At 35.6% G+C, this 24252-nt stretch overlaps 2 protein-coding genes across 2 annotated transcripts; one reads left to right on the forward strand and one right to left on the reverse strand.

The window, feature by feature from the left end:
• Positions 1-13526: 13526 nt before the first annotated feature.
• On the forward strand, positions 13527-16094 carry LOC136223663 (auxin-responsive protein IAA27). Its single transcript, XM_066011776.1, has 5 exons — positions 13527-14200; positions 15068-15297; positions 15401-15542; positions 15641-15702; positions 15807-16094. The coding sequence occupies exons 1-5, from the start codon at positions 13704-13706 to the stop codon at positions 15842-15844; spliced, it is 969 nt and encodes a 322-aa protein (XP_065867848.1). The 5' UTR covers positions 13527-13703; the 3' UTR covers positions 15845-16094.
• A 1394-nt stretch (positions 16095-17488) lies between these two features.
• On the reverse strand, positions 17489-21425 carry LOC136223458 (uncharacterized). The gene is made up of 4 exons (XM_066011464.1): positions 20874-21425; positions 19739-20186; positions 19527-19642; positions 17489-18032 (listed from the first exon to the last, which is right to left on the reverse strand). The coding sequence occupies exons 1-4, from the start codon at positions 21268-21270 to the stop codon at positions 17608-17610; spliced, it is 1386 nt and encodes a 461-aa protein (XP_065867536.1). The 5' UTR covers positions 21271-21425; the 3' UTR covers positions 17489-17607.
• Positions 21426-24252: the final 2827 nt, after the last annotated feature.

Below are 24252 nucleotides of genomic sequence, written 5' to 3' on the forward strand. Positions count from 1 at the left end.
GAACCCAGAGAAATGCACATTCGGAGCGAGAGCAGGAAAGTTCCTGGGTTTCATTGTTAGCGGCAAAGGGGTTGAGGCGAATCCTGAGAAGGTTAAAGCAGTAATGGAGATGAAGACGCCAAGGAACATAAGGGAAGTACAGAGACTGAACGGGCGGTTGGTGGCATTAGGGCGATTCATATCATGCTCAGCTAGGCGATGTCTACCTTTCTACAATGCCATCAAAAAATCCAAGTCCTTTGAATGGACGCCGGATTGTCAAGAAGCATTTGAGGGGATAAAACGATTACTATGTTATCCGCCCTTAATGAGCAGGCCGGAAGATGGAGAAGATTTGTTTCTTTATGTATCCGTCACCAGCATGGCGATATGCACTGTGATGGTGCGAGAAGAAGAAGGGCAGCAATATCCAGTGTACTACGTGAGCAAAGTCCTGAAGGATGCAGAACTCCGGTATTCGAAGTTGGACAAAATGGCCCTCGCAGTGATAACCACGGCGGCTAGATTGAAACCATACTTTCAGGCGCATACTATCATTGTGAGAACTGGCATCCCAATGCGAAAGGTACTGCAGAAACCTGACGCATCCGGCCGGTTGATGGAATGGTCAATTCGCCTGGGCGAATTTGATATCCGCTATGAAGGAAGACCAGCGCTAAAGAGCCAAGTGCTCGCCGACTTCGTGAACGAATTCACCTGGGATGATGATGAATGTCCAAAGGCACAAAAAGAAGAGTGGAGCATGTACACAGATGGGGCCTTATCTGCAGACGGAGCTGGGCTAGGAATCGTCATCAAAGGTCCGGAGGTTATCCGCCTGTACTATGCAGCAAAATTAACTTTCAAAACTACCAATAATGCCGCAGAGTATGAAGCAATGATATGCGGATTGAAGTTGCTCAATGAACTCACCCCAGAAAGAGTGGTAATCTATAGCGATTCCAAACTCATGATAAACCAGATCACAAAAAATTATCTAGTGAAACAGGAGGAGCTAGTAAAATACCATCAGGTAGTCGGCAGATTGACACAAGAGTTAACACACAAGGGAGTCGTTTGGGAAATGGTGCATGTTCCACGAGGCCAAAATGCAAAAGCTGACGAATTGGCAAAAGCAGCGGCAAGTAGAGAACCATGGAGTCAAAAATCATGCAGCTTGGAAATAAAATCGGCACCAGCATTCGAGGTTGATCAGATTATGATCATCGAGGAACTGGAAGACGATGAAGATTGGCGGATGCCAATCCGTCAATATCTGGAGCAGGGAGATTTGCCGGTTGATAAGAGCTTAGCCAGAAAAATAATTGGGCAGTCGGCACGATACTCAATGCGGGATGGAACTTTGTATCGGAAATCATACACATGTCCATGGTTGAAATGCGTTAGTCGCAATGAAGGAGACTATGTGCTGCGAGAACTACACGAAGGAATTTGTGGCATGCACGAAGCTTCGGCGGCATTGGCAAGAAAGGTCAAACTGATGGGATACTACAGGCCCAAGGTGGTGGAAGATTCCCAGAAGATGGTTGCGGAATGTCACAACTGTCAAATCCATGCGAATGAAAAGCATGTTCCCGGAGCTGAACAAATCACTATAATGACGGCGTGGCCATTCGCAACATGGGGAATTGATATAGTGGGTCCATTCCCAGAAACAACAAAGAAAAGGAAGTATTTGATAGTCGCAGTGGACCCCTTCAGCAAATGGGTAGAAGCGGAGGCAGTAACCGCACAAACACCTGAGCGAATGATCGAGTTCTTACGAGAGAACATTATCATACGATTTGGGATCCCGCAGAATCTTATAACCGACAATGGCACCCAGTTCAACTGTGCCAAGTTCAAAACATACTGCGAAAGCATGGGAATCAAGAATCATTTTTCTTCTGTAAACCATCCCCAATCAAATGGTATGACGGAGGTTACCAACAGGGCCATGGTTCAAGGCATCAAGAAGCGGCTAGGTGACAAAAAAACAGGTTGGGCGGATGAGATACCCCATATGTTGTGGGCATACAGAACCTCTGTAAAGGCAGCAACAGGCGAAACACCTTTCTCGCTAGTTTATGGAGCCGAAGCAGTCCTACCAGTTGAAATCAAGTCGCCCACAGATCGGACAATTTATTATTGCGACACATAAAATCCTATCAACATCAGAGATGCTTTGGATTCTGTGGAGGAACGAAGAGAAAAAGCTTACATGCGAATGGCAATGTACCGCAATAGAATCAAGAAATACCATGACAGAAGAGTGCGAAACGTAATGATCAACGAAAACGACTTGGTCTTGAAAAAAGCAGATAAAATACAGTCTAGAGATGGCAAAGGCAAGCTAGGCGTCAACTGGATCGGGCCATACAAAGTATCCAAGAAGAGGGGACCGGCCACTTTCGAAATAGAAGAAATGAGTGGAAAGAAGCTCCCGCGCACTTGGAATCTAGAGAATCTACGCCTATATAGAAAGGCCGAGTAGTTCGAGGAAATGACGAGTACTCTTTTTCCTTTTATGAGTTTTTCCCACTGGGTTTTCTGATAAAAGGTTTTAATGAGGCTTCGATCCCGCACAATTGGTGTACATATGTAATAAACTTTTTCTCGTCATCAATAAAAGTTATCACATTCACTCAGTATGTTACAACAAAATGCGGATTCTTTACAAAAACACATAAATGTGTTGCCTCTTAAAGAAAGGCGGATGCATGATTACGCATCACTCGCAAAAAACCTTAGGGTTAAAATCAAAAGCACATAAATGTGTTGCCTGTTAAAGAAAGGCGGATGCTTGATTACGCATCACTCGCAAAAAACCTTAGGGTTAAAATAAAAAACACATAAATGTGTTGCCTGTTAAAGAAAGGCGGATGCATGATTACGCATCACTCGCAAAACCTTATGATCAAAACTTATGATTATTTTCGAAAGAAGAATTGTAAGTTAAGGCATAAAATTAAGTGAATAAACGAGTACTCAAAAATTGCAAAAAGGGTCTGGCCACCCTAGCTATGAAGAAACACAAATATGGAGTCGGCAAAAGGACAAAGGGCACATATAAAGGGCAAAAAAGTGACAATCACACACATATGAAAAGCAACAACCGAAAGAAAATATATATATCAGAGCGGTTTGTTACATGGTTTTTACATACAAAAGTCCAAATATAAGTTAAGCTATGCTACAGAGTCCTCTCCTTCGCCCCTAATGCCCTCCTGGACTGCGGCGACTCCCTCATCTCCTCCGGTAGGAGGATCTACTTCAAGCGAATCCTCAACCCTTGAATCGGTAACCGCTTCAGTAACCTCTTCGACGAGAGGTACCTCTTGCACAGGTTGAGAAGCGGCTTGGGGTGCCTCTCCTTCCGCGGGCTGAATAGGGATCTCGCAGCTAATAGGAGGATCCTGAAGACTCTTCCAATCTAAGAAGAGTACCTCATCCATATCTGCATCCTCGGCTTCCAGCTTATCCCACTCCCCAGTTAAATCCTTTTCAGGGATGGGAACTTTGGGGCGGTTAAGTACTAGACCCTGATGCCCGTGCTCATAAGCGGCATGAATCCGCTCCCCATACCAGTAGATACGGGCGCCATCTTCAGCCAAAATCTCCTCAACCCTCTTCTTTTGGGCCTCCTTGAAAGCAGTTAGGTCGTCGAGGGCTTTTTGCAGTTCATCGGACTTGGCCTGAAGGGATTTAAGGGCCTCCTCCTTCTCGCCCACGGCCTTCTGACAGGTGCCCTCTAGGACCTTCACCTTCCCTTGGACATCATCATAAAGCGACTTCTGAGTCGCTAATTCCGTACCAAGACTTTCCAACTCCTTGGCTCGCTCTGCATCCCTTCGGAGAATGCCCTCAGCGAAATTGATAATCTGCATATAACACGTCTCACAAATAAAAATGGGCGAATAGAAATATGCGGTTACAATGAACACAAGATATTTGAAAGCGAAGGACAAAGCAATAATATACCTCTACAGAACGCTTCTCGATCCCTTCCACAGCAGTAGGGAGCGGTACTTGCTCACGCACACGGGAGGCAGAGGGAAGTCGCCCGAGGACATTGCATATGGAAGATACAATATCCTTGCAAGAGAAGTTCACGGCTAGGCCGAAAGTCCTAGTCCACCATCCGCTAATATCGGGGATTGGCTGCAAAAGCATAAAGAAAAATATCAAGAGAACGGCAGATAGCTCATGAGGAAAAAGTAGCAATACGAGAGGGACTAGATCAAGATACCTCGTGAATGGGGGTACTGCTCTTTCCTTTAGACGAGGCGGATACAGGTGCCCCGCCAACAGTAAGGGACACAGAAGTGTTCTTCTTTTTAGAACGAGAAGACTCTGTATCCGCACTTATCTTCCGCTTTCTGGTTAAAGGAAGATCCTTGGAGGCAGAAGCGGGACCTTGTGAAGCGGAAGCCCTAACCGGGGAAGCCGCCCCAATAGAAGGAATCGTCCCTCCAGAAGGATCCGCCCCTACAACGGAAGCGGTTTCCGTCATCCGCTTCTTTCTTCTCGCCAGGGCTTTAGCCTCCCGATCTGCAGCGATTTGAGATAAAGGATCACCCCTGCAAAGGGTTAAAAGAAACCATCAACTTGGAAATAAAAAGTACCTTGCACAAAAACGCGATAAGGAATATAGACAACGCGATCCCCCTCGCGGTACGCAATCGCTACTCGGCTCCTTAGCATATGAAAGGCCTGATCGTATGTCCATACAAAAGGAGGAGTGCTCTTCAGGAACTTGATAACGGCGGATTCTTCCTTGCTGGGATACCCGAAGTTCAAGCTCTTTACGTTGGGTCGGCTCCAGCAACGAAGGAAGTTCAGGTTTTCCTCATTAAACTTGATAAAAAAGTAAGATCGATCCCACTCGCGGATCTTGTTCAGCTTCTCGTCAAAACCATAGTATCCGCTCTGGCGGATGAAAGTGAAATACCCCGCCGAGCTTTTGAAATGGTGGAGCTTGGAGAAGATTTTGGGCGAAAAAGGAACCTCCAAACAATCCGCCAAGAATTTGTCCAGAGTCAAATCGGCCCAGCCGTTAGGATGCAATTGCCCGGGCGCGATTCCGTAACCGCCTAGGACGGAAGCAATCTCATCCGCCAGCGGATAAGTGAAGCCGCAGATAATCTGGGCCACGAAAATAGTGAAGTACCCCTTTGGGAAATCGCCCGGTCCCCTATCCTCCCCAGGAATGATAGTCTCGAGACCTCGGAGCCAGGGATAATGCTCCCGCAAATCATCGATTGTCTCTTGACAAACCAGACTTCCCGACCTGTCCTTCTTTGATAACAAACGAGGGGTTGGGACAGGTGGTGGAATCAACTTTTTGGGGTCAAAACCTAAACCCTCGTCGGTGGTATTCGCCAAATGAAGGAAGTCGGCGGGATGAGAATTACACCCAGGAGAGCTGGTTGAAGCTTCCTCAACCATCTCTTCGACCTCGTTAGAGACCTCGCGGACATAAGCATCGTCAAACGGCGCGAAGTCGAGGTCTGACATGATCGATAAAAGGAAAACAGAAGCAAAAAGCCGAACAAGGAACAAATGTGAAAAGAAAAACTTACATGAAAAAGACAACACAGTGAAGTGACGGGATTAAGAGGTCAACGCCGGAAAAGAAGTAACGGAATTTAAAGGTCGACGCCGAAGAAAACGAAAGAGGGGAAATGCACAAATTCAAAACTTTGAAATAATCAGACAAAGATGAAGCGTCCCCTATAAAAAGACCCTAAAAGGGCTCTTGCTAGACCAAGGGGGAGGCATGTGATAACCCGCGAAGCCCAAAACGGGTTATATTCATTTCGCAAGCCCAGCCCATATTAAAGCCTCATGGGCTAAGATTGGACGGGACCCGAATGAAGGAAGCGGGCGCAGCGAGTAAACCGCCCCGAATTCCTAAACGGAGCGTCAAGACTCCCACTCAGAACCACGTTCGTTGCCATGAAAGCCACGAAAGGGACATGGCCTAAAAAGGGGTAACCGCCCTCAGAACGTGGCCCACTAAGGAGTAACCGCCCTCGACGGTTACCCAAAAAACACCTATAAAAGGCCTTAAGAATAAGGGGGGAGGTACGTTCACATTTTTTCCCACAAAGCTATTGCTAAATTATAGACTCATTTTCACAAAAACTGACTTGATCGTCGGAGAGTTTCCCGGAGATCCTGTCTCCGGTTTTGTTTTGGAGGTAACTCCGGCAAAGAATATCAAAGCGGATCCCGCAAGTTATCATTGTCCTATTGGTATATGTCTTGGTATTGTAGGTGCCTTTTTAGTCACCACTTCTAAATTGGGGTCTATCATTTCTTCTTCTGGATAATTATCTGCATCTTCGTTGACTATATTTTCTGATCCTATATCTGATTCTTCATACCTAGTGTATTCGGTATTTTCTATATCACTTTCTGGTTCTTCTTCTATAATTGCATTAATATTTTTCATTTATTCTAATGCTTTTATTATCTCGTTATTTTCTTCTATTAATTTTGTTTCATCCTTATTTTCTTCTTCTATGTATCCAATAATGTTTAGTTTAGTTTCACCTTCACTTTGATTATCTGAACTATCTGAACTATCACTACTACTATTACTAATGTGACTATTTTTTCCTTTCACTTTTTTCACCATTGTTCTTAAGACGTTTACTTCTTCCTTTAATTCTTTTAATTCGTCTTTAATGTGGATTAATGCTGATTTTGTTTGTTTTAATTCTAATTTGGTTTCCTTTAATTGTTTTTTAGTGTTTTTAAACTTATGCTTATATTTTTTATATTTGTCTACCCATTCTGTATTAGAATTTATGACTAATTTAATATTTTCTTTTTGCAGGTCTTTTAATTCTTGATTTTGTTTTTCTACCTTTAGTTGAAGATATTCTACTTCGGTGCTTACGTCTATATTGGATGTTTTTACATCATTTTCTTTATGTTTTCTATTTTTTAGCGGTTCATACTTGTATCGTTCTTTTTCAATAATTTCTTGGGCGTGATTCTTAAGAAATGTTATTACACTATGTTCTTGTTCTGCCATTAGAATTTTCCTTTTTTTATGTAATACAGTTAAAAGATCTAAAGGTTTATTCACCTTTTCAGAGAGTTTAGGTTTTATTTCACTTATATCCATCATTATTGGTTCTTTACTTCGTCTCCATGCATCTATGGGTACTAGTTCTGGGGTTTTAGTTTGTGTTAGGTTTTCTCCGAAAGTAATGCTAGAGCTTTCTCCTAAAGTAATGCTAGAGCTTTCTTCTTCTAAGGGTTTTTTTCTTTTATCAATATTTGCTACTAACATGTTTAATTTTTCTAAAATTATCTTAAAAGTGGGTATTTCCGATGTATTCCATAGTTTTGTTAATTCCTGTGTTATCATTTCTTGGATTTGGATTTGATTTTCTTGTAATAGACTAAGAGTATTCTTCAATTGTTCTTTAGCTACAATTTCTGTCCATATTTGGTCTAATTTTTGGTTAGAGTCACTCATTTTTGTAAATTCGTTTTATCCATCAATCCTCGAGTTTGATCCATTCTTTCTTAGGTTTCTCTAATAGAGATTTTAATTGTTTAATCTCACTTTCTAATCTGTGCTGTTTAGATTCAATTTCTAAGTATTTTATTTGAGATTCTATTATTGTTTCTGTCATAATATTGTTTATTGTTTGTAATTTTCGCTCTTTTTTATCAAGTTGTTGTGGTATGTTCATATTTTATTAATATACCTGATTTTGTCTTGATATGTTCATATTTTATTAATATACCTGATTTTGTCTTGATCTTCTATCGTAATTCCTTCATTATTTATCTTATATTTTATTTTAGTTAAAAAGTCGTATCCTAATAATAGTGCATATGTACTATCATATTCTGTTACTCCTACAATTATCTCATATTCTAAATCTTGAATTTTAAATCTAATTCTTATACTTCTAGTTATAATTATTTCTCTCGTACTATTTGGACAATTATACGTTTGTGGTTCTATTAGTTCACATTTGTTCTCGTTTATTTTGCTAATATGGACTAAACTTTTAGTTCCTGTATTGATTTCAGCTATACATTCATTTGCTATTAGCTCATTAAATAATATTACTTTTATTCGTAATTTATCTTCATAATATGAATGTAATAAATCTAAGGTTCTTGGTTGTCTTATTATCTCTTTTCTAAAACTTAATCTTCCTCCTTCAATCTTGGGTAACAATTTCTGGATTGGTTGTATTTTTCTAGAATTAAAATCTATACATATTTCGTCTGGTATTGTTATGATTGAATGTTCTTTATGTTCTATTGGTTCTAATATTTCCTGATATAATTTTGGTACTAATATCTCCCTATCATTTTGTTTTCTTATATGATGATTACCTGTAAGGGCATATATCATTTTTGTTTCTATACTAATTACTTTACTCCCTGGGGGCATTCTTATTCCTTCTAATTTATAATATAGGGTTAAAGCTAGATCTTTATGTTTATCTTCTAATGATACACTAAAATCTGGTTGAATTGTGAATTTAAGTTTCTGATAAATTAAATTCCCTCTTACTACTGATATTAAGGCATCCTGTATATTATCTAATATTCTATCATCTAATACATATATTTGAATAGGAGTATCGATATTTTTCTGAAAATATGCTTTTATAGTGAATTCTATTCCTCCAAAATAAATATTCCTATATTTCTTAGATTCTTTATGTGATAATTTTGATAATTCTCATTTTATTACTTCATCTGTTATCAAATTTATCATTGCTCTACCATTTATAGTAGTTGTATCTATGATATTCTCATGTTTCTGAACAATATATCTTATATTTTTATTTCTATCAAACCATTTAGTTTTAAATATCTTATTTACAGATAGCTCTTCAGTTTCATCTTGTATTTTTTGATAAATTTCTGGTTTAAAACTTAAAGTTTGAGTTATACCACCTTCATAAGTATTCATTTGATAATAAGTATTATCGATATTAGTCTGTTCTGTTATTTCCTTATTCTCTTCCATTTGTTAAAGCTTGAATATGTCTGTAACTTTCAGTAATTATTTGTTTTTGAATTTCTATTGTCTCTTCTTGCTCTCTATGTTTTTCTTCTAATCGTTTTACTTCATCTTCTAAGTCAAAAACTCTTTTTTGTAATTTTATCTTTTCAATACGCTTAGTATCTAAAGCACCTTGTGCTAATTCTAATTGTCTATCTTTTAATTCCATAATTTGTAATGCTCTTCTACAACTTATAATATGTTGATTAATATCCTGATTATGAATTAATGGTTTTTCAGCAATAATCCTAAGACTTTCAACTGGTATATCCATTATCTAGTGTGTATAATCCTGAAAAATCACGATTGTGAAATTAATTAGGCTTTTAATCATTACTACTTTTCGTGTTAACATTATATGCCTATTTAAATCATTAGTTCCTATATTAAGGAGATGTTGGTAATATTCTAATAATATAATTAATTTGCCTAATAGAATAGAAATTTCTAAACTATTGCTTAAATCTAATTCAATTATGCCGCTTGTTATTTTGTCAACTGCTTTCCTATGAATATTAAGCTGTGATGCAAACATACTGGTATATGAAGATGACATAGTGATTTCAAAAAGTTCTAACTATTTGTGAGATCCTTTTAAGGCTCTGATACCATTTATGTGGACACCTTTTTTTTTTCTGATGTGTGCAATGTGTGCAGGATCGCTCTTATGACCCTAAAAAGGGTAGGAAGACAAAAGACCGCTGAAGTAAACATTGTTAAATGAAATTTAACATCCATAATATATTAAACCTTTAAGTGTAACTAATGATAACAAATTAATTTAATTAGAACAAGAGTTATAGAGGAACTCTAGTATACCTTTGAAAGCAATCCTCAGTGGAGACTTCTGAACTCTGCCTGACACCCTCTCATCATCATCATGGGTTATGGCTGTGTTCCAGCATCTCTACACACCTCTTGGATTCGTCTGAAGGCTAACTATTGTTGCTTTATAACTCTGGATCTTTTTAAACTAATATGCTATACGGAAGTTAAACTTAAGTAGTTAACAACTATGGATGCTAAAAGGGGAAGTTTAGAAAGCCATGGATATAGAGAGAAAGAAAGCTTTTATTGCTCAAAGCAAGTTATATCTTATACATCATATGTCTTCTCCTTATATAGGTAGAAGATCAAAGGTGAAATTACAAAAAAGGAGATTACATCATTACAAAAGTTAAAAGTACAAACTTTTAGGTTACACGTGTCGAATGCTTCTTATTTTGCTCTTCCACCTCAAGCTTTACATCTTGCCACTAATCTCTAATGTTTCCACCTCATGCTTCTTCTTTGGACATATGTCTCTTCATATCTTCATGTCTTGCCACGTGTTGATCTTATTGCCACCTTTTCTTTAGGTATTGACACCTCGTTCTTATATTTCTTATTTTTCTTATACATTTTTATCTCATTTTCTAAACAAATGGATCCTCCTCTTTTCCTGGATGGGCTTCTTCTTTGGGCCTTATGGAGTCAATATTCATGGGCTCAGGTCTTATGGGCTCAATTCTAATTAAACATGATTTTCTTGGGCCATATATGGATTCATAATGGGCCAATGTATCTGAACTATGTTTATATTTCTTATCCATCAATTTCGTATGCATTTCTATCAAAATTTGTTGACTCGTTTCATCACCCATTTCCATTAAATAGTTGATAGTTATCATTTCTTCAACTTCTCCATGATTCGATCTGGCTATTATAGCCACCTTTTTATTTCTAATATAGTCTTCGAGTCTACATTTGATCGTATGGATTCCATGTGCTCGTTTTTCTCCTAACCAAGATTTAAAATTTTCTAATTTGCATGGAATATCCCATTGATGGTCGGAATTATCTACATCAATCTTAGTGTTTCTACCAGTCTTAAAGATCTGAGCAATTATTATTGGTTTCCCTTCTAAGTCCATAGCAGCATCAAAAATTTGAACACAAAATATTCCTCTTCCAAATCGTGATCCAAGTTCGTCAATGGATCTGGGTATGATAGATGGGAGTTTTGAAACACTAGTAAGGCTCTCATCAGTCATGACTTTGTCCAGAAATCCATATCGAAATAGTTTCTGAACAACATCTGGACTGCAGTCTTCTGAGCATATATACCTAGGGTATTTGGTCATCTTAATGGTTCTATATACGGTTTGACTCTTCTTATATGTAAAAAATTTCATGATATTCTTATATGCTTCTGTCATTTCTGGAGGGAATTGTATAACCTGGGAGGTTGTGATTTCTGATGAGTTTTGATTAATCAGCTTAGAATGGTTCAAGGTGGTGGCTCCTGAAAGTCCACTTGATGAAGTTGGCATCTCAATTGGCTTCTTATGAAGATCTCCTAACAACTCATAAGATGATCTAGGAGTCATGGTTCTTATATTCTGATTGGTCTGAGACTGGAGTTTCTTGAGTTCTTCCTCAAGGTTGTCTAGAAAGTTCTCATGATTTCTGATCATTGCCAGCATCTGGCGGTTCTGATTTCTGATTTCTGATATTCGCTGGATCATTATCTCCATTCCTGCTCAAAAAATCAGCTAAGATATTTCGTTTTCCAGAGATAGGCTTAACAACGAAATTATAGCAATTGAAAAAACTTTGCCAATGCCTTCTTTTGTGCAGTTCTGGTAGGGGATCTATTTTATTTCTGATAAATGCTCCTACTTGTGTATTATCTGTTCTTATGATAAATTCTATGGGTAACAAATGATACCTAAACCCTTTAATTCCATTTTTAACAGCTAGTAATTCTTTTTCATTGATATGATAATTTTTCTCTGAGGGTTTCCAAGTTCCTGATCTATATCCACATATTAAAGGAGTTTCTTTGTCTATATCTTCTTTTCTATATGCGATGAGTACTGCTCCCCACCCGATATCACTAGCATCTGTATATAATTCTAATTGATCATTATCTTTCGGTAGTCTTAATTTTGGGAGAACTTTTACTGCTTCTTTTATTTTTCTTAGAGTATCAGTATGAGTTGTCGTCCATTCAAATACTTTATGTTTCTTAATTAGCTCTTGCAAGGGTTGTCGTAATTTTGGTAAGTCTTTTATATAATCTGATGCATAATTTATTATTCCTAGAAATTGTTGGACTTCTTTCTTAGTATCTAATGTTTCTTTAAAATTTTCGATCCTAGTTACAATATGATCTTGTAGTTATAATCCTTCACTATTTATTATATATCCTAAATATTCTATTTTATTTTTAAAGATTTCTGATTTCTTTTCAGATAAAAGGATTCCATGTTGTCTTACTGTTTTTATAAATGCATCTAGGTGTTGTAAATGATCTGCTATATTATTACTGTAGATTAATATATCATCGACATAAACTACACAGAATTCATTTAATTTTCTAAATATCGTATCCATTCTTCGTTGAAATATCTGGGGTGCATTTTTCAAACCAAAAGGTAACACAATCCATTCATAATGTCATTGTGGTGCACTAAATGCTGTTAATGGTCTTGATTCTTTAGTAAGCTTAATTTGCCAAAAGCCACTTTTACAATCAAATTTACTAAACCACTTTTTTCCTGATAATCTATTAATTAAATTTCTCTTATAAGGTAAAAAGTATCCATCAAAAATCGTTTTCTTATTTAGTTCTCGATAATCTATTACCATTCTTGCTTTGCCTCTCTTTTGTTCGCTATGTTTTCTTACTAAGAATGCTGGGCTACTATGAGGGCTTTTACTTTCTTGAATTAATTTTAAGTCTAATAATTCTTTTATTTGTATTTCAAATTCCTTTTGATCATCGGGACTCTATCTTATTGGTCTGGTGCGAACAACATCATTAGGGTTTATGAGTTCTATCTTAGCATATATCTTTTCTTTTTCCCACAACGTTATAGAGTTTTCTCCAAAGTTAATCTTTAAATGGTCTAAATATTTCTGTTTTAAAAGTTCTAAATTATAAAAGTTCTAAATTATTATCTCTGTTTGTTTTGATATTATGTATTGTGAGTGGATATAAAGGTAGGACTCGCTTAAGGATAATCCATTTATTACAAGACTGATGGTTTCAGGTTTGATTAGTTGGACTTTAAAGAAATCAAGGAAATTATTTCCTAATAATATATGTTGTTTCATATGATTTTCTTGATAAATTATGGGTAATCGAAAGATTGTCTTGTTAAGTATTAATCTCATGTTTTCGGTTATAATATCTAATTCTTTCATTTGTTTATGTCCTTTAGATCTTTTCCATTTATGGGGAACGAGTACATCTTGCTTCGCTAAACATATATCAGCTCCACTATCTATAAATATACGACGTTTTATAATCTTATTAGGTTTATATTTTACTGGGGCTTATACATATATAGCTACCATTAGTTATCAGTTTCACTATTTTCATATTCTAATTGTTCTATTTCAGAATTAGAATCTTCTGTTTCACTAATCCAAAAAGAGAATTTCTTTTTTTCTAAATTTTAATAAAAGATGAAAAATTTATAAATAAACGAAAAGCTAAGTAGCTACAGAAAGGCCAAAGAAGCTTCTTTTCTGCATCAACAAAAACCAGCACTTTGCAGAGCTTAACCAGTCTCTCTCTCTCTGCTTTCCTCTTTCCCTCTTCCAAAACCTCTCTTCTCCTTCCTTTCCTTGCTCTTCTTCATATCATACAACTTCTCAATCTTCAAAATTGATTCCAACTTTGATGTCTATGCCACAAGAACATGATTACATAGGCTTATCAGAGACTTCTCCTCCCATGGAAATAGTCTCTGAGAAGCTCTCTTCTCCTTCCTCTTCTTCTTCTTCCTCCTCTACTCTTTCAACAGAAGAGAACAAAACTTCTCTGAATCTCAGAGAAACAGAGCTCAGACTTGGCTTGCCTGGGTCTCAGTCTCCTGAGAGAAAACCAGCAATGTCTGTTACTCCATCTAAGAACTTTGTCTCTGGTGCTAAAAGAGGCTTCTCTGATGCCATTGATGGGTCTTCTGCCAAATGGGGTTTCTCTGTTAATATTGGATCTGATGTTGATTTGAGTAAAGGAGCTGTCTTGTTTTCTCCTAGACCTGAAAATGGAAATACCCAAACTGTAACTGCCATGAAAGAGGCTGCTGCTGCTGCTGCTTCTGGAGTTATTTCTCAGTCTCCAAAACCAGTTCAAGAGAAGAAGAATAATCAACCCTCTGGTGCTCCTGCTGCTAAGTAAGTTACCCTTCTCTTTACTGCTTTTAACTTGGTTACTTCGTTTCTATGTTGCTTGTTATCAATTTTTAATTACCATGGCTAAAACAACTTGAAGTTTTCAATTTCGTTGCTTTTTCTCATTGTGTGCTTGCTTGATTTGATTTCATCACAATTCTTGCCTCTTTGTATTTGCTGTTTTTGGAATTATTGATCTCTAATCCCTGTTTCTTTCCTCACTGTTCTAATACCCTTGAATTCAAGCCTAGTCCAGTACTATGTATACATTATCAGCTTTGGCACAGATCCAATTCAGTGGACCTTAAGGATTTAAAACGTGTCTCCCCAATAATGGACACACCTAACTAATATACCTTAATAATTCCTTACCCCTCCGCCATAACTTAACCCCTCATTGCTCAGGCATTCTGCTCAGCTCCACCCACTCCTGACCCGGTCATTACATGTTTTCATCTTAACAATCAGTTTCTATTTACGTTTAGGTTCCATTTCTTCTTTCTGATACCAACAGTGGCAGCTTCTGATAATTGGTTTCTATTTATGTTGCACGGACACTCTTTAGCAGCCTTTCTGTGTGTATAGTTTATCGTTTGAAGGCTACTTTATGAAGGTTATGTTTTAGAAATAACGTTTTCCATTGTATGTTTCTGTGTCCGTGCAAGACTACTTGTCACTCATCTGAGCCATAGTTGATATTAGTGATTGCTTGAAGAATTTGCAATGTGTGTCAAGATTCCCTAACTAGATTTGTGAAGTTTCTTTGGTGAAGTCTTGTAATTGTTTGTTCTTCCTTTGTATAATAGTGTGTTAAATTTCAATGATGTTGTAATTTTTGATGAATGCTGATCCTTAAAGTTTGTGTAACAGGGCACAAGTTGTAGGATGGCCGCCTATTCGATCATTCCGGAAGAACAGCATGGCATCTAACTCAGCAAAGAACAATGAAGAAGCTGAAGGAAAATCAGGAGTTGGATGTGTGTATGTAAAGGTTAGCATGGATGGCGCACCCTATCTCAGGAAGGTTGATCTCAAAACTTACAGTAACTATGTTGAGCTCTCTTCTGCACTAGAGAAGATGTTCACCTGCTTCACCATTGGTATATGCTTTTCTTCTTTCTCCAAATCTAATGCTTGATGACATTGTTGTTGACACAAGTTCGCGCTTGGATGCTGAATTGTTTTTGGTTCACTCTGATTCAGGGCAGTGTAGTTCTCATGGGCTTCCAGGTAGAGACGGACTGTCGAATTCTCGTCTGAAGGATCTTCTCCAGGGTTCGGAATATGTTCTCACGTATGAAGACAAGGACGATGACTGGATGCTCGTTGGAGATGTTCCCTGGGAGTAAGTGCAGTTTCTTATAATGTACACAATAAGCTTATATATCCAAATCTTGTCATTGTGATGCATTAGAAGTTCATTATCTAATTGTGTTATTACAGGATGTTTACTGAGACATGTAGGAGAATGAGGATCATGAAAGGATCAGAGGCTATCGGTCTTGGTACGTTGTTGATTCATTATGTTTCAACATATCTAGTCCGTATCGTAAACTCCGAATTTCATTATATTTATGTTCTGAATTGTGATCCTTGTGATTGTTTGCAGCTCCAAGGGCCATGGAGAAATGCAAAAGCCGGAACTAGTGTACAAGCCGGAACTAGTGGTTGAAGCTCAAAAGCTCTTCTGAAATTTTAAAAACCTGAAGATTATGTGAATTTGAGCATTTTGCTCATCACCAATATATATTTATAAATGTTGTATTGAAAAAATATGCTAGACAGGATGTTCATTGAAGTTGACTAAGTTTGCTCAAGTCTACATGTGCTGTTATGTGTAATTTCAGTTTCTGTGTAAATGAATGGTCTGTTCGCTGATTATGAGCCTATTTTTATATCTACTTGTTGTCAAAATCACAATACTGAGCTCTCAAAGTTCAATATAGTGGTATTTATCCTTGCATCTTTGATTATTTGTGAAATTCAACCCTTCATTGACAAACACTGTCATGTGTGCATTCCACACGCCATTAAGTGACCAGTGACATAAATTGCATGATACGTCTATGTCATGCGCCACATATCAAGGCCTTTGATGCACACCCGGCACTGCTGCTAAATTGCTATTGACTAGATCTCATCTATACTTCTAAAGCAATAACACCATTTACGAGAATAACTCCTTGACACGATCTATTTGACATTATTTTTATAATCTCGTGCATTTATATCATACATAATCGTGTAAACATCATAGGTCACATAAAACGACAATAACATAATTCATTTTGACAGGAATGTTCACATGGACTTTAATGATCAAGTGAATTTGGTCATTCACTGTTAGATCCAAGCTTATTAAATCTAAACCGCAGGATGTTTTGAATATCCACCTTAGAATTCTAATAAACCTAGATCTAATGGGTGAATGACCAAATACTGCATGGTCATTAAGGACCATGTGATCAAAACCGTTCATTTTGATACCCTGTTAATGAGAGCCTAAAATACATGGACTAAATGTGATCATTTTTTTTAAAAAAAATTGACAAGTACAAATATAATTTTGCCACCACTAGGTAACATCAATAGCATCTCTTATTTGTGAAATGGATTACTGAAATAGAAAAAGATGAGCATAATTACATAAGAAGCTACGCTGGCAATTATACCAAGTTCTGTTCTTGATAAATTACACCTATGGCTATTGAACTTCACCCTATTAATATTATAATTACTAAACTTCAAAACTTAACACAAAAAATCACTTAATTTTATACTTTTTAACATAAAAATCACTTAATCATAAACACTCTAATATCATATAATCATGCATTGTAAAGCTTTGTGAGAACGATATTGTAAGATATTTTAGTTTTTCAAACTTCTTTATTTTGAGATTATTTTGGTGTTTTGGATAGGAAAGAGAGTAGATATTTAAAAGAGAACTCCCAGTATGATAATTTTAGAAAATAAAAATATGATTTTATAGTTCTAAATAACTTTAATTCTCAAACTATTTTTAATTTGAGACCATTTATTTTTATAAGTGGTCATAATGTTAAAAAGTGTAAAGTTGAGTAACTTGTATGCTACGTTTTGAAGTTTAGTGACCATATGTTAATAGAGACAAAGTGGACTGGCCATGAATGTAGTTTACCCATTGATACAAGTACAGCAGAAATGTCCAAAACAGCCAATGCAGAAAGAGATATCAACATGTTAAGAGAAACTTGTAAAAGTACAAAATAATAAAAAAATTGAGAGCACATAATTTAGAAAGAAGGGAAGGAAGAAAACAAAAGCATTGCTATGTTAATTCTGTATATCTGTGGAAAAAGATCATATTAACAACTTTGGTTTGATCTAGACAAAACTAACAACTCCATCATCCCACTAAGGACAGCATTTTAAGAAGATTCTTGTTGAGAGATTTGAAGATACACCATTTGGGTATAGCCATTAAATACAGAAGTCTCTAGTCTACCTAGACCAAGTCGCTGGAACATGCGGTGGCGTCCATCTTCCACAATAGGCACTGTCGTTCGAGCAGGATCATACCGTGTCTGATGTGTAAGTGAAGGACCAGCTACTGGGGGAACCTCCCAATAAACATCAAGGATTGATTCAACATACCTGCTGTTCTGAAAATGTTCGTCGTACGAAATTTGCTTGTTACTGTGATTGAAATTGTCTCGCATCCACCCTCTAACGCCCCACCATGCTTCATTTGAGTCGCATAGTTCATTCACATCAACAGCCTTCTCCCAAAACTTTTTCCTTTTTGATCTAATCCTGCTTTCATCACTATCAATAAAGCAGCTATGACCACCTCCTATATAAATGGGAAAAAGAAAAAGAGGGCATTACAAAATTAAGTGAACCATCATTTAGCTGATTAGAAATTTTGATGTATACTTGGATCGCTGTACTATTACAATAAACAAGAGGCGAAACAAGCCAAAAGATGGGGATTAAAAGCTCAACAAGAGGATAATTTCAATTACTGTTCATGATATTAATTAATGATAGAAGATTGGATAATTGGGCTTTTTATGCTCACTGATGAAAGATGGAACATATGAGCTATAGCTGAAGAAGCCAAAAGATGGGATTAAAAGATTGACAAGAGGGCAAATCGCGAAAAATACAAAATGAAAATCAGTCGAAATTATTGCAAAACAAATAATTCAAATCCGTAGCATGAGAAAAAGAAAAGCTATCATCCTTGAAGTAATTGCAGAAAAGGGAAAGGCAAATAACCATTCCAGACATGTAATGGACTGTAAAACTAGAGAATAGTCTCAAATGAAGAGTGGAATTTTCACACCCAAATGTCGAGGTGTGAGTTTAAGGCTCTAGAAGATAAGATCTCCAGAAAATTGGACTATCTGTTGCCTTATGAAGTTGATATGTGATCTGTTGTGATAAGAAACTATACCTCGTTGATTAATCAGCTAAAACATCTTTTGCAAAACATGAAACCATATTTCTCAACTTCGGAAGTTTTCATTTTGATCAACATTCATTGTTAAGCATTGCTCCTTAGTTAATACAATTGAAAGTTTCCCACTTCTAAAGGTCACAAAAGGATAGTGTTAAATATGTTCTAAACCTGGATTATACTGGCAAAAAAAAAAGACTAACAATTGGAACTGGACTACTAAATCACATACTATATGAGGTGAATTAAACAAAAGATTAACAGTTGCAGACTGGACATTAGAATAGGAAAAAAACTAATGCGTTTGGGCAAATTCATTAGAAGAAAGCTAAGCCAGTTTTCTTAGGCATTCATCAACATATCTCTGTTTCAAACTGGGTGGGAGTGCGATCTGATCCAACAGCCTTACCAGCACTCTTTCACATTGTTTTGCCGAAGGTTCTGTTGTGGTTCCCATATTTCTGGTTGTGGTTCAAACATTCTCTTGCCAGAGCCAGAGAAACTCGAATCACAACCTGGAGCCACAACCAAAACCTCTGGCAAGAGAACGTGAAAGAATGCTGACAATGTTGTTCGATCAGATACCACTTGCACCCAGTTTGAAGCAGAGGAGACGTTGATGAATAACTAAGAAAATTGGTTTAGTTTTCTTCTAATGAGTTTGCCCCAGTGCAGTAGTTTTGTTCCAATTCTAGTGTCTATTCCATAACTCTTAATTCTTTTGTTCAGTCCACAACTAAATCACAGACTATATGAGGTGAACTAAACCTGGTCCGCTTCCTTCTTGATACAGTTAAGTTAAGCTTTTTATGCATAATGTATACACACTATAGAGCAACGGCACAACCATGAAACTTTCTCAATCAAAAGGAGGAGAAAGTGCACCTTTTATATAGGATTGATCACATATCTGCCTTAGGGAATAATGATCTCCAGTCCCGGTGTCATAGTTATCCTCAAAAACAAGATGACGGAAACCAGCATTCAAGGCCTGTTTCACTCTGTCAGAAATATATTAATGAAAAAAAAATCAGCGTAGAACTTTTTTATAAACCATATCTGCATATCCAAATAGAACAGAGGATAAAAGTGAATACCTTTTTAATTCATTTTGATGGTCATCAAAAAAGATAAGAACTCTACTAAGATCAGTAATCCCATGTTTTTTTTTCATCACAGTTTTCCAATCCATATTTCCGAAATCTACAAAATCTTTGCCTGCAAAGTATGTGCAGTTTTCATCAACATAAGCAGGCCCCTTTCTCAGATACTTCTCGGGATGCCTAGGTGAAACTGAAATGATCGGCTTGTCTGGCATTGCTTGCCGAAGGACCCAGGTGGAATGCCCCTTGAAAGCCCCACTCTCAACCATCAGATCCGGCTTCAGCCACCTTGCAATAAACCAAAGTCCAAAGCTGTGGTCAAAACCCATTCCATACATGTTGTTTTTGATTGGCCTAGTTTCATATATTGGTACAAACTCTTCCAAGCCCTTCTGCAAATCCTTGGATGTCCACTCAACTCTTTTGCCCTGTTTCGATCTGCCTTTTGCCAAGGCGAAGAATTGTAAGGGAGTAGATTATAAGAAAAACAGTCCCCAAATAAGATCACAGACAAAGCTACTACACAAGCTTAACTTCTTAAGTAGAACACATAGCATAAACTAAGTTTACATGACAAGTTAGCAGATAAGAACCAAACACATGAATGTCATGAGAAGAAAACACAATACATATCCTTTTTGGTTCAGATAACATGTATACTATTGGAACTACTAACTGATATATTCAATGTTTCAAAAGATCAAGTTATAAGCTAAATGGCAGTTAGCAAGTAGCTGTCACTTGAGTCCTCAAAAGCATGAACCCTCACATCCCCCAAATCCTCCATTTTCTCACTCATATACATCTCAAAATTAATTTAGAGGAAATCGACTCACACAAATTTAAACCACATCTAAAAACACAGTAGAAAACCACCAAAATGGAAGCATTGTGAAAAAGGGGAACAATTAGTTGGGAAATCAATGTTGATCAGCTAACATGTGTGTGCTAAACTGCAATTCATAATTTCATGAAAATGCCCTAGGGGAGAGAATTCAGACAGAGTTTGCATCCAAAAGAATTAAACGTAAAGATCCAATCTTTCAAATTTTCATCCATCAAATACACCAAACCTAGATCTGAATCAAAGCCGTGAACATAAATCGAACAATAAGAAAAAGAAACTTACACCAAGGAACACCAAGAGCCCCAAAATCGGACTCGAGACCGTCGAGTCCAAAGAAGCCGACGCGGGTGGCGGGATCAAAAGGGGAAATGCAGACGAAGTTCCGAGAATGAATAAGCAGAGACGAAATCGATACGACCACCACAAGGAGGCTGATGATGAGAAAAAGGGTAGGACAGGAGCAGAAATGGGAGAATCGGGAGAGGTGATTGGCAAGCAATAAAGAGAGACTCTGTTTCTTGGTCTTGGACTCGTCGGCGGAGATGGGGGATGTGTCAGAGTCGGAAAAGGCGTCGTCTGAGTAGGAAGAGGCACGGCGGGAGGAGAGGACTCGCTCCAGCATTGTGGCGGAGGTGGAACCGGGAGTTTTGGGACTGTGGGGATGCTTAATTGGGAGCATAGTGAGAAAATGGAAAAGGAAATGAAATGAAATGGGTGTTTTTAACTTTACATGGATTTGTTTATTGTTTTAGAAGTTGAAGGCAGTGCAATGGAGATCGTGTTATGAGCTTTCCCTCCTTTACTTCCTCTGCATTCCTATCTACTTTCCTTTTCGTTGCTTCTCAATATTAATGAAAAACCCAAATTTGAAGGAATTAGTAATAAATAAAAAACTAGTCGAAACCGTGCGATGCACTGGGTATGAAACTTTTATATAATTTAGATAAATAAATAAATTGACATATTTACTTTTAAATAATTTTATATTTTACTATGAAAAAAATTTATATTATGTATATTTGAAATTAATATATATTTTTTAATGATAATTCAAATTAAATTAATTTTAAAAATAATTGACTACTTTTTTTATAGAATTTTAACTAAAGATGAATGATTTATTTATTTTTACAAAATTCAATGATTTGTACTTTTTAGGAATTTTAATACATTTTCATATTCCAAATATTCTGTGAAACAATAATAATAAAATAGCAGATTAATTAAGAAATATATTAGAATATAATAAAAAAACCAAAAATTGAATTAAACTATAATTAAAATTAAATATTATATTTATGATATAAAAGAATTACAATATAGGTTAAACAAAAATTGAATTAAACTACAATTAAAATTAAATATTATATCTACGATACAAAAGAATTACAATCTATGTTAAAATGGAAGCAACATCAATATATCAATATATTATTCTATAAACTATTACAATCAATACTTTTCTAATGTTGCATATGAAGAAACTTTATTAATTCAATATGTTACATATATAAAAATAAAATTCATAAGAATTAGTCACAAATTCATCTTGATGATAATTATTTTGGTTGATGAAATTTCATGATCACCAAGTATTCAAATTCAATTATTCATTATGCTACAATAACCCAATATATCTAATTGAATCAGTTTAAGATGATGATTTCTCCTATTTTCATCTCGTAATATCTCATCAAGACATTCGATCAATTTGTTCTTCATTCTTTCACTATATAGAATATCAGCCATACTCGCAGATATCACTTATTTGACTTTATTAATATTTTCTAATAATTATATATTCTTGAATTTTGTAAGTAAGAAAAACAAACAAAAGAATTGAAAAAAAATGAAGGGACGAAAAAGATAATTAGGAGAGAACCATCTTCCTCTCGGGTTTTTTTTTTTTTTTTAAAAATAAGAGAGAATGTTGAGACATAAGCGTATAAAGAGGAGAGTGAAAATATTTTTTGCCCATTAATTAAAATTTTTATTTTTTCTTAATGAAGTGTTAAGTCCATAAATTAGTCTTAGTTAAATAGAATTAAATCGCTATTGTAACCACTCAGTACAAAAAAAACATTTTATAATTAATATGTGAAATTAATTATATTAATTAGAATCATTATGCTCAACATTTGAGAATTTGAAGAGATTCAAATAATAATATTTTCTTAATTAATATTTTTCAATAATTGTCCTATGATCATATTTCATTTTCATCTGTTAAAAACACTTGAAATACTAATAATTTTGTACGAACCATAATATAATAGTTAGAAATTATATAAGTCAATGTTGCAAAAACAATTATCTCAATATCCATAATTAATGTACATTTTTAGGATTTTGAGCATCAAAATTTATTTTTATTTACCTTGATTTTGAATTCGTATCTAGCATAATCCACATTCTTCAAGAATAAACATCTTATCAAGCGTATTAGACGCTTACAATCTCCTTGTCTAGAAAATTTGGAAAAAATAACTTCTTGATAATAATAATAATAATATAACATAATTTATATTGAAATAAATTTCATTGTAAGTATAATATTCCAATATCTCTTTAATATTTTATTTAATATGTCTCAAACTTCAATGAACAACTATCGTGTGAAACTTTATATCTATTTGTACCAAAATGCATAAAAATAAAATATACAATCCATATCAATTAGCTAAACTCAAACTAAAAAAAATGAGTGGATTTCAACATGTTCCGAATTAGAAAAATTAATCTAACTTCAATTAAAACTAAAAATTGAGTTCATAAAAAGCCGAAAATCTAAATTTTAGTTAGAGTTAACAATCAAAATGATAAAACCTAGGAACATATACTAAAAAAGAATGTAAATATTTAAAATCTTTATTTTAGTCATTTTGAAAAATAAATAAATAAAAAAGAAAGCATGGATAAGGTAGCGAGAGGTATGGAATCTGGATAACGACAGAAATGGAATTTCATCTCTGAAAGATGAAACTATAACAACAATTGTTTAATAAAAATAAAACAACAGCACAATTGAGAAAGCCAAAAATTGAGTTCATATAAAGCCGAAAATCTAAATTTTAGTTAAGAGTTAGCAATCGAAACAATAACACCTAGCAACATATACTAAAAAAGAATACAAATTTATAAAATCTTTATTTTAGTCATTTTGAAAAAAAAAGACAAATAAAAAAGAAAACATGGATAAGGTAGCGAGAGGTATGGAACCTGGGTAACGACAGAAATGGAATTTCATCTCTGAAAAATGAAACTATAACAACTATTGTTTAATAAAAAGAAAACAACAACACAATTGAGAACAAAAATAACTACGTTGACAACTCATCAAAAAGACCTCTAAAACACTTCTTCTCATTTCTCTCTGCTTCCGTAATTATATATAGTATAGATAAAAGAAAATTATCTTTAACCTCTCATATTTAATTTTATTTTTCTTATAATTTAACTTATTGGGTTGATAAAAAAAAGAAAGTCAAACACAATGTCATCGTTTCACTAAAAAAAAAGAGGACGATAATTAAATTTATACAGTAAAACCTCTATAAATTATACTCGATAAATTAATAAACTCTTTAAAATAATAATTTCTTCTGGTCCCGACTTGGGCCAGTTCAAAAAATGATCAATTTTAATAAATTAATAAGATAAT

Source organism: Euphorbia lathyris, chromosome 3 (assembly GCF_963576675.1).
Source record: "Euphorbia lathyris chromosome 3, ddEupLath1.1, whole genome shotgun sequence".
Lineage (NCBI taxonomy): Eukaryota > Viridiplantae > Streptophyta > Magnoliopsida > Malpighiales > Euphorbiaceae > Euphorbia > Euphorbia lathyris.